At 41.8% G+C, this 12083-nt stretch overlaps 1 protein-coding gene across 1 annotated transcript in view; it reads right to left on the bottom strand.

Moving 5' to 3' along the window:
* Positions 1-2866: 2866 nt before the first annotated feature.
* LOC147629998 (cell number regulator 6-like) overlaps positions 2867-12083 on the bottom strand; it is a 31361-nt gene continuing 22144 nt past the window's right edge. The window contains exons 3-4 of the mRNA XM_086811575.1: positions 3685-3947; positions 2867-3471 (exon numbers count right to left, since the gene is read on the bottom strand). Coding sequence (XP_086667701.1) covers positions 3250-3471; positions 3685-3947 — 485 coding nt within the window. The 3' untranslated portion in view covers positions 2867-3249. The remainder of the gene's footprint in view (positions 3472-3684; positions 3948-12083) is intronic.

Raw genomic sequence — 12083 nt, 5'->3', positions numbered from 1 at the left:
TCCTAATGTAGGCTTTAAAAACCAAAATGCTTCATTGGGCATGTAGAACATAACCCTATGCTTATGTAAAAAATGCTAAACATATAAAATGCCTTTTTATTTGGAAGTACATAAGCAACAAAGTAGCATATGTCTTGAAAATGAACACTTTTCAGGATTTTTCCAAATATGCAAGCATCATTCACTCAAAAAAAAAATCCAATGATATCAATAGCATTTTTCCCAAGATATTTTGATAGCATACATCAGTCCAAGGAGGTAGAAGTTCACCAAAAAAATCATTTTCCTTTCCTAGAATTTTTTCTAAAAAAGTTGTATAAAATCAGCAAAAGTAACGCGTATTATCAAAACTCAATCATGCCACTAAAAAAAATTGTAGCCCTATCAATGAGAATGTTGATTATTGGTTTTCATGCTTGAGATGAGATAAATAAGCCATAATTTGATGTGTATGACACTAACTTAGCCTCCACTTAAGTAGGTTCTTATCGCCTAGTTCTAAAAAAATTATAAAAAATAAAAATACAAAATTTGATCATCTTTTTTCAAAAACTAATCATAACTATGCTTGCACAAGTAGTCTACACCTATAGTTACAACAAATAATGCACTTACACAGCTTTCTCCTTTGATGAAAATCAAAATTAGGCTCATAATTAGACATTTTACGTATTAAAAACAGGTTGCGCAAAAGACCATGTATGAGAAGAGGCCCAAAAAGTGGCTCTAAAGTTTTGGAAAATTCAAAACAAAGTAGTATTTACCCTATATAACATGGGTGCACCTCAAGTTTTACATTATTAGCTTGCATATGGAAGGAGAAAAATTCATGCTCCACCTGTATAAAAAACATCATTTCAATATTAGCGAGTCAAAAATTTATCCAATAATTATCGTTTGATGATTCCAAGATTTAGTTTACATCATGGGCTTTCCATCAAGCCAAGTTTCATGATCAAACTATGTCCCTTCTAAAAGTTATGTACAAATTACTACTATTTTGAAAACAGCAAAAATCATGCGTTTTATCAGCATGTGTCTAAGAAAATTAAAATATTGCCTTACAAAAGCCAAGAAAAGTGCAATTTAAAAAATCTCAAATTTTTTTTGGGTCTTAAGGAACATCTGTGGATGTTAAGCATTTCAAAACTCTTAATAGATTGCCCACAAAAATTCAAGAAAAATGCTAACTTTCAGGACACTTTAGTGTCCTCAGGACACTTTAGTGTCCAATTACAGAACTAGTGTTAAGTATGAAACTTTGCAAAGTTATTTTAATGTCAGATTTTTAAAACATGTTTTATGGTTTTCTAACAACCTCTAGAAAATGTACTACATAATTTTATAGATGTTCTTCAAGGCAACGCTCACAAGAAAGAATAATATTAGGACACCATCTACAAATCTTCACAAAGATGACGGCTAGAAGGATTATTAACCACATGCACCATTGAAATAGGCCTAAACAAAAGGCGGTCAATAAAGGATGGTGTTTTATTAATGCCATAGTTTATGTTGTGGTAAGGAGTAGAGCATCTAGAGTATTTAAAAAAATGATTTTCTTAGAATGGACAAAGAAGGGTGACCTATTTCACCATTAAAATAGTAATTAGATTTATATCACATTATAATTAAGGCTCTGGTCAACACATGTAAGGTCAAAGACCTTTCAAAGAAAAAGGCACATGCATTCCATTATTATACGCAAGGAAAAGCGAATCTCTCAACGTAGTAGTAGATTATAATTCATTTGAAGACCTTGGAACAAAGTCACACAACCTTCATACCAATAGCAAGTCAATGTTTTGGATAGTCAATGTTTTATCATTCATCGTCATCGGACCTCTGCTTGCAAAAGAGCTCTGATTTGATGGAATGGATAAGCAAAGATACTATCTATTTTTTACAATAGCCCATGCCAAACTCGATAAATAAAAGTTTCTCATGTGGAGAACTAGAAGGAAATCAACTAATTTGCAAGCGCGTGTGAATGGATGTTCATTGAGCAAAAGAATGAGCAATATTATAGCAACAACTAGATCTTCTTATGTTTTTCAAGCCCTAGGCACATCACTTCCCACGACGAGTATGAACTTCCTCGCTACCCTCATCCATCTTGTCAACCGGATCTGGTTATAATGACAAAATTTTATAGCCTTCCACTTTTCATTTTCAATAGCACTTAGAACCTGGGTGTAGTTTATCATTTTTTTAACAACCTTATACTAGTGTAGTTTAGCCAAATTCACTCTTTTCAAAGTGGCAAATCTTCAACCTATTTCCCTAGCTTTACCATGCAAAACAGTAATTTATTTGGACAACGGCATTGCTTGCAATTTATGTCGTACCTTGTGGATCCCAACATACTAATCCATCAAAGCACTAAACTAAACTACGAGTTAATCTTGAAAGCTTTGAAACCACATATCAAAAGACATTTTTTTTCAAGCATAGTTAAGGTAACTCCCAAAGCATTCACAAGCACTTTTTGATTCCCTGAGATGAGAAGTTACATGCTTACGTAATCACATCAATGCTTTTCATAAGTTGATATGACCACTTAGTCCAAGAAATTTCATACCAAGATAACATAGATATCAATGCCAAAGGATGTTGCCACCTATCCAAAAAAACAGTAAGAAGGGAGATGAAGTTCCAGGGGGTACACAAATAACATGATGTTCTTGATGAGATATTGGTAGGTAAGTTATTAGGCTAAAAATGATCATCAGGACATTTCTTTGATAGAAATATGCATAAAAGTTGAGGTAAAGATATTGCATCTACATTTAGAATACATTGAATCTCCTTACCGTAGCTTCCCAACTTTGGCAACTACCCACCCTGCAAACTCTAATTGCACCTCTTTAGTGTTGTTAATGCTTGTAAAATTGCTTCTTGGATGCTAGGTAAATTCCTAGCACTTGAATTAAAGCAGCTTTGAACTACATGAATTGCATTTAAAGAAAAGAACCTAAAACCCAACTTTAGTCTAGTTTTATGCATCTTTAGGAATTGAAGTACGTGTGTCACAAGAACACATTAGTCACGAAATTTGAAGGCTTCAAAAAAGGACCAGAACTTAAAGACGACCACTTCAGCTTAGCAGCTATTCATTCAGCTTCAGGTAAGGCAAAAACCTTATGCTTGCAGCTCCACCTTGGAGTCCCTTTGAAGCCTTCACCTTATTTATTCTGAACCAAATCATCTTTGCAGGGATGAGTCGAATCTCCGAGGAAACACAGCAAATCATGGAGCTTCTACTTGTACACTATGGCCTTCTTCCTTGCCATTGATAGACTCGGTCTTTGGACCTTCAGGCACATGCATTTCTTGAGGTACAGGTGGGTTTATAATTGTCATGGGCAGTACCACATCATCGGAAAGTCTACCCTGCATTTCACGGTGCTCTTGACATATGGCACACCAATGCATACAGCAGTGCACTAAACAAGGATCACATGGTGAATTCTGCAGCATACAGAAAAATCCCTCTTAGGCTTTCAAATATCATGTATAATGTCATATGTTATGTGTCATGTGGCATGGCATACACAACGTGTGTTTTATGGTCATCACAGAACTTACTGCATATGCATTTTATCGAACAAAAGAAACATAAGCAAACATAAGCTTCCGAGGCAAACATGACTCATGAGAATGAAAAGACTGCATGCAACTTACCTGTAGATGATACTTCTTTTGCAACTCTTGCCTGAAGAGTCCCGTATATATGCCACACATCCACCAGGCAAACAGCAATCCTTCTCCTACCAGGAAAGCAGCACGAGGATTTACTCCATGAAAAGCCAAAGTGGCTGCTGCAAGTGCCAGACCACCTTCTATGAAAATAGCATGACATGTGCAAGGTGTCGTCCAAGGTATGTCTTTCAGTCTCTGGACATTCCTCCCAAACAGTACACAGGGGCAGACCAGGCCTAGCCAACCTGAGACAAAACCCAAAGGTTATGCAACTTGAAACTACAAAAAGGTGATAACACCATGCAAAAAAATAGCAATGCATGTATAACATCTTGTGCTGTACATGCAACATCACCCCAGATGCTTTAGAGAATCGCGAAATACCAAATTCATGACAATTACTGATGAAAAGCATCTCCATATGGAATCCTGACCAAGCTAATGAGATTCAAGACTAGCCAGTCAGGAGGAAAGCCTCTCAGAAAAGGGATTTCATAGGGCAGGGATGCATTAAGCCACAAAGGAACCTAGTACCAAATGGTAGACTTGGGTGAACGGAGGACTGGAGGAGAGTGGAGAACTGCAAGTTATGATGCTGTCACACATGATCAGGAGTAAGCCATCACTACCACATGCCATAGTATTCTGAGTTTGGATTAGTCCCTCTCGTCATAGATGCCATGTTCCAGGCCGTCACATACATGCAGCATGTCTACACATTGCCTAGAGACCCAAGTGGACATGCCATGCCTCTTACTTGCAGCCGCCTAGAGGGTAAAGTTAGTGTAACCGATCCGGGGGTTCTCACACGACCATTAATGCAATTAAAAACTTAAAATAAAGGCACTCACTTAATCCACTTACAACCATAGGCATGCTTAAATATATATCTAGATAAATCCAGGAACATGCCCAAATTCACCTTATAAGAAATTGCAATTTATAACCTCATGGTAGTCATCCACAAGACAATAAACCATCAACTCCATCATGCATAGTATGGACTAGATACTCCGACATCCCCACTAACGTCGTCATCAGTGCCCAATAGTGGGTGTAGAACTTGGTATCAATATATAGACACGCTTAAATACTTGAAACCACAATGTGACCAGGCCCCTGTTGGAATTTATGTCATGACTCATATTACCAAGGAGTTTTTATCTATTACAAGCTTTGGGTGTTAAGGTTCAGTCTCCAGGTATAGTTGGTACACACTGCCATGTTGGGGCCATATAGCAATCTCGTATGGAATGGTACAGCAACAAGTACGGAAGCAAAGGAAGCAGCCGGCGATGAATGATGATGAGTACTTTCTTGCGTGCATACACTGAAAGGCCATCGATATATGTGTTTATATATGCGCAATGTCACCAACCTGGACATTTCCCATTATGGAAGGGGTTTGGTGGACTAAAGGACGTCTAAACATTTGGAAAGTACAAGCTTTGGGAATGGGGGATTATCCTAGAATACAAAGGATCCGACTCCTAAAATCTAGGAGGTTTACTATTTTTGGCCAACTCCGATGGAAATTATGTTTGCGTCATTACGTGTGGAAATTGAGCAAATACCAAGAGTTGCCAAATGGGCTGTGAGTCGCGATAATTTTTAAGGTAAAGATTATGGGAGGACCCATCTCTTAGATCGGGACATGTGGCAAGAAAGTGGATCAAAGTGAGATAAGTGGCCTCACACTTCTCCCTTCAGCTATTGTGTGGCTCTCCACTTGTCAATATAGCCTTCTCTTGCCATTTTAGATCATGAGAGGCCCAAATCTATAAATTGGAGCCCTCTCTCTTTATTTGGAGAAGGCTCTCTCTTGCTGCAGACCAGCCTCTACTACGATGGTTGCTTGCATTCTTGTCTACATCACTATATGGAGAGTCTACTCTATTTCACTCCCCTCTACAAAAGCCATTGTACCTATTGTACCAGCCATTGCACCTACTGGACCAGTCCCTATACAGTTGTATTGGCTGCACCAGTCCTTGTACCGGCTGTACCAATCATTGTACCTACTGTACCAACTGCCACTTGCTATACCAGCCCTTGTACTTGCTATACCAGCCAATGTACCTGCTCCACCAGCCCTCCTACTTCTTGTACCAACCACTATACTTGCTGTACCAGCCCTTGTAAATGCTGTACCAACCCATGCACTTGCTGTACCAACTAAATAGAGGGCTGTACCAGCTGTACCAGCCCATATACTTCATGTGCCAACTGAATGGAGAGCTGTACCAGCTGTGCCAGCCTATTGCGTGAAGACCCGTGGTTTTTGGGGAAGTACCCACATGGATATGGATTATATTGTTGGCTCGGCATTTCTACAGCCTGTGTATCGGCTGAATTTCATGGTTGCCTTGTGTTGGGCTGTGTGTTGAGAAAGGTCCCAAGCTTAGCATTCAAGATTCTGGAGAGCCTTTTGATCAGACATTATATCAACACGCTGTTCGTTGCTTGATTCATTTATGCAGCACAAGGTCAGACATTCAATTTGGGGTCTCTTTGAGCAGGTTTATGCATAGCCCAAGCTCCAGGCATTGGCAAGTTGTTAAGCGGGTTTTCCGCTACTTACAGGACACTCAACACCTCAGATTGTTCTATCCCGGAGGGGTGATTCACAATAGCATGCCATTACAGATTCAGATTGGGTTGGATGTAACAACGCACGAGTGTCCACTAGCGGCTTTTACTTTTGTCTTCGTGATTCATGTATATCATGGCTCAACAAAAAACAGCCAACAGTGGCCACTTCCAATTGTGAAGTTGAGTACAAGGCAGCTTTTACAGCTACTGAAACAGGCCTTCGTAAGGGTTGTGGCACGAGTATTTAGCTTATCTTCAAGAAAACAACAATTTCATACGTAAAACCTTGAGAAAATCTGAAAATATACAAAAAAGAGAGAGTAGAGAGAGAAGACACCACACTAGGGGTCGAAATAGCCTTGGGCCTATCCACCCTCCTAGTTATATTAGATAAAACTCCTTGGAGTCGTCTTCAATACAAGTTCTTAGAGCTAGAGATGGCTCTTGTCTTTTTACATGTCTCAACAATGAGAAAATAGCTGAATTTATAGTTCTTGCCCAAAAGCACTTGACAACAATGCTTTAATACTCACTTCTGATCCAAAAAGCATCTTTTTAATAATAAAATCTCTCCTCTTTTTAATTTTTAAAAAGCTTTTAATCTTTTGCTTTCCAAAAGCTAGTCGCATCATTCCAAGCCTATAAGGTGACCTTGCACTACTTTCTTGCCATGTGTCAGTGTCACGTCACCATCGCCATGTTATCAACATGACGCCACTTTTTTTCAAAACTTTTTTTTTTTTTTTGTGCAAGCGTTGCGTTTTGCATATCAACAACCTGTATTTTAATGCTTCAGTGACATCCCCCAACTTATTAAACAGTTGTCCTCAACTGTTAGGTCTTGCTTTTCTCTACTTTTCTCTGCTTTTTTTTTTGTGGGCTTAGATCTTCTCTCTCTGGCTCTTGAGACATGGTTCTTCATGCAGAATGTCCTCCTCTTCTCTTGTGCTTGGCTTTGGGGAGCATCTTGCCCTCACAATTTTCATCCTTCACATAGAGTGACCTTGGGTTTGACCTCTCTGGCAAATACTCCCACCCCTTGCACCTTTAGAGTCGCCCTCAGGCAGGAGTTTCCCAACATGATTCTCTTCTTGTGAAGTTCAACACGCAAAAGACACAAACGTGGTCCTAGGACCTCGATCACCAACGATAGACTTGGGCATTCCGTGATGTTTGAACACCTGTGCCAAAAAAAAAACCTTGCCATGTGGTCTGCCTTGATGGTCTTCCTTACTAGAATGAAATGAGCTTGCTTACTGAACCTGTCCACAATGGTCCAAATACCATCATTCCCAAACTTTGACTTCGGCAAGTCAAAATGAAGTCCATCGCTATACTTTCCCATGGCCTCTCGGGCACGGGTAGAGACATAAGTGATCTTGGAGTCTTTTGACGATTATACTTAACCTTTTGACAAGTCAAACATTCAGATACATACTTATCAATATCCTTTCTCATGCTAGGCTAATAGAAGTATCATTCCAATGCCTGCGGAGTAGAAGAAATACCTCTATGCCCTGCATAAAGTGGTGCACGTGGCTCTTCAATCACTTTTTGCCTCAAATCCTTGGTTACACATAACCGTGTATCCATCAAATATCTCTCTTTCAAGGAATAGTGATTAAGTGTCTAACCATTCTCTAGCTTTCGAATAATCCCACCAAAGTCTTCATCATGCACATAGTGATCTCTCATGGAATCCAATTGTCAATGATAGGCAATGGTCACTAAATGTACCTGTGGTCTCCTAGATAGAGCATTTGGAACCACATACTTCTTTCGAAGTGTATGGATAATCTGGAAAAGAAACATGGACAAAAAGTTTGCCCACCTCATATGCTTCTCGGAAAGCTTGGTTTGGGTCAAAAAATATCTCAAACTTTGATGATCCATCTTCACCATGAAATCAGCCCCAAGCAAATATTGCTTCCATGAAGTAAGAGCGTGAATCATGGCTACAAGTTCATTCTCATAAACCTAAAGTTTTTCTCGGCATGTTACAACCTTCAGCTCTCAAAGGCAACCACATGCCCTTCTTGTTGCAAAACTGCCCCTATACAATCCCCACATGCATCACATTCCACCACAAAAGATTTCACTAGGTCTAAAATGCCCAATACAAATACAGTACTAAGCTTCTGCTGCAATAAGTTGAAGACATGTCTCTGATGCTCGCCTCATCTAGATCCTTTTTTTTTTTTTGGTTAGATCATGCAATGAAGCGGAAATGGTAGCGAAGTTTCTAATAAACCCCCCGTAATCATAGTTGTTAAAAAACGCATTTTTTTGGTGGAATAAAAAACGTGTACGTTTGGAAACCTTTCAATTTTGGGAACGCGTTTTTTTGGCAGTTTTTTTTAAATTAAAAAAACCCCACACATTTTGGACTTGTACAGTGTATTGTTCTTCAGTCTGCTACCACCGCCGCCTGTACTAGTCTTCGAAACAGTTGTCGCCACCTTCTTCTCTGCCCCCAGGGCTCACATCTACTCCCGCCTGCCCGTGCTGCTTCCACTTGCTGCTTCGGCCTCTACCTTGTAGGCTGCACCCTCTGCTCCCGCCTATCTATTGCAGCCTGCTCCCGCCTGCTACTCCAACCTCTGCTCTGCAGGCTACACCCGTGACCCTCTGTTCCCGCCTATCTGCTGCAGTGGACAGTAGTTTGGGACAAAGTGCAAAAGAGTCTCTGTTGGTTAGCTCTTTTGGCCACATATCTGCTCCTCCCGCCTCTCTGCTACTCCCACCTCTACCCCATCTACTCCCGAGTCCTGAAATGAGCCAAATTCTAGATCCGGTGAATGCACATGTAGAGGAGCTAACCAATTACAATGAGAGTGGCCAAGGCAGGTGGAGATGCAATTATTGTGGTGACATCTACACAGGGAAGGCTACCTGTATTGAAGCCCACTTAGCCAAGTTAAAGAGGAAGGGTATTGCTATATGCCACCTCACCAATCTTTTCCAATACCTGAAAAGGTCCATAATAGTGCATGCTCAACTTAGGGAATAAGCGCTCTTTACCCTTCATCTTTTTGAGCCTAGCTTTCTCAAATCGCAAAAGAACCCAGTCACCCAATGCAAACTCTAATGCACGTCTGTGACAGTCTGCTGCCTTCTTTTGCTTTTGCTAAGTTTTTTGGAGTGCCAACTTAACTCTCCTATAAGCTTCATCCATGTTCTCCACATACTGGTCAGCCTCAAAGATCTTAATCTTTGTGTGCAAAATGGGTGGTACCTTCTTCCCTCCTTCCACAATCTCAAAAGGCACCTTGCCTGTCGAGGTATGGATGGTGTTGTTATAAGTGAACTCCACCAAAGGAAGATACTTTCCCATTGTTGCTTGTGCTCTGACACATAACACTTGAGAAGATCTAACACTGTGGAATTAACCTCTTCCGACTGCCCATCTGTTTGTGGATGAAACGATGATGAAAACTTGAGACAACCTGCTCAGACAATGTTAAACGGGCCTTCAGAAATCTGACGGGCGGTGGAACAAACACTCGCACACAAAACACTTATGAGAACCTGAAAAAGGAAAACAAACAAGGGAGCTAGAATGCTCCTGCAAATAGTACAAGGATACCGATTGGCCCCAAAACGCAACGGCGCCCCTTGCGGTATTTCTTTACTTGATCAAAAATGAGTACAAAGTACAACTTGTCGAATCCTCTACCAATAGGATCCCTTTTAGCTTTTCACCCAGGACTTTCCAAATAAGATCTCTCGCTATTACAGCAAAGCATTCCATAGAGAAGGCACACCTGTACGACACCTCCCTGCTTGAAAAGGTCTTCTCCATCTCTATCATGGATCCCACAACCTTTTCCCTAACAGCAGTAGGGCTGTCCCAAACCTCGTGTCCTTCCTACAGTCACAACTTGCATGTAACCTCGAGAAAACCAGAACCCGTTCACATGAATCCAGAGACATGCTTTCCACACGAAACCAGAGACCTATATCCGATAAACCAGAGACCTGTATCCAATAAACCATAGACCTGTATCCATAAACCATAGTCCTGTATCCTCGATACCAAAGTCCTATTTCTTCACGAAAGACCAATGTCCTATTTCCATGACAGATAAATCCACATATGCACCATCCAATCACAATGCCAAAAACCCATAGACCCGCTTCCATCATGCTAGTCTAAGCCTGTCCAGTTTGGCTGTGGAGATGCCTCAGCGATGCGATCTGCTCCATGATGCAAGAAAACCCGCCCGCCTGGCTGTCACATGCAAGTAACCTGCTCCACGACCACCAGTACTTGGTAAAATTCATTGTTGTGTGCCCATCCTCTGCACCGCTTTCCCACACCTAGCGTCCATCTGACTGCCCAACTCGCTATCCACCTAACTGATAGCTTGCCTGGCTGCCTACCTATCTGGTCGCTGGATGCTGGCAGCCCGTGCATATAGCACTCCTGATATCCATGCGCTGGCAGCAATCCATCTAGCGCCCAGAGCTATTCACAGCCCACCTGACAGCGCCCAGCAGCAACCGGCGGCGGCGGCGGCAGCAGCATCACCCGGCAGCTGTAGCAACAGCAACGGCAGCAGCATCAACAGCGGCAGTAGTAGCAGCGGCAGCGGCAGCGGCAGCGGCAGCGACAGCGGCACTTGGCGGCGACGGCAGCAGCAGCTTCTAACGATGGCAGCGGCAGCGGCAGCGGCAGCGACAGCGGCAGCTCCTGGCGGTGGCAGCAACAGCAGCAGTCGCCTGGATCCTGCGCAGCAGCACCACCCGCCGCCTGTAGCCAAATGTACAGCAGCACCTGGTATAATCCAGCCGGCGAGTCCCACACAACGATCTCCACATGGCCACCTTCATGCTCGCCACCCTTATAAACAATAAAATTCTCTTCTGTCCCCTTTCACACTTGGGCTGGCCACACTTATGAGTTTCCTTTTCACATTCAACTAATGCCTATCCACACTGTGCGTCCCGTGCCCGTGCCCACCTGCTTGTTGTCCAGAGGGAAAAACACAGGGTCGTAACATACCCCCCTCTTGAAAAATAGCAAGCGTCCTCGATTGCACTCAATAACACAATAAGCATCCAATGAAGAAAGATTCCCCATATGACCAAAGCAATGCCCCTCTAGTGCATCTAGGTGATGAAACAATCATCCTGAACAATAAGGCCAAACCGTCACGTCAGAGTGACAAACAACTCTTGCTTGTTCTTTCAAAACCTGTAGCAAAAGTCTAAAATCAAGTGGAAACACGTAATCTGTGTTAGCCAAAAACAAAACCATGCATCATACAACATATAACAAACATATGCATGACACATATATGCATTCGCAAACAATATGCTCCTCAAGATTCTCCACCCACTCCAAAATAACAATCTCAGGGTTGCTCGCAAGCCTTACACCCATGGATATCCCGCAGGACCCACGACTGATGGTACAACATGAGCATATGAAAGCACTCAATGCATCTAAACTATACATCCACGAAGTACTTCCCACATATGTCCCTCTTGATGCTTTACCCACTCTACTTATGGTCATCCCGCAGGAGCCACACTCAGTGATACACCATGAACATGGTAAAGTACCTGATGTATCATACCAACATACATGCATCTCATCCTGACACATCCAGAGTACTACCCATGTATTCCCAAGGGTACCAGGATCCAATGGCACCAGAATACCATAATACCTCGGAAAGTGTATAAATACATGCACAGATAGAGTTCAATCCATATATGAACCAAACCAACTCTAGGACTGCTCGCAAGACTTATGCCCTCCATAGAGTCTCGAAGTGTTAGCT

Source organism: Cibotium barometz, chromosome 17 (assembly GCF_041138505.1).
Source record: "Cibotium barometz isolate CiBa-2024 chromosome 17, ASM4113850v1, whole genome shotgun sequence".
NCBI lineage: Eukaryota > Viridiplantae > Streptophyta > Polypodiopsida > Cyatheales > Cibotiaceae > Cibotium > Cibotium barometz.
The sequence above is the reverse complement of the archived record's forward strand: the minus strand, read 5'-3'. Positions and strand labels throughout refer to the sequence as shown.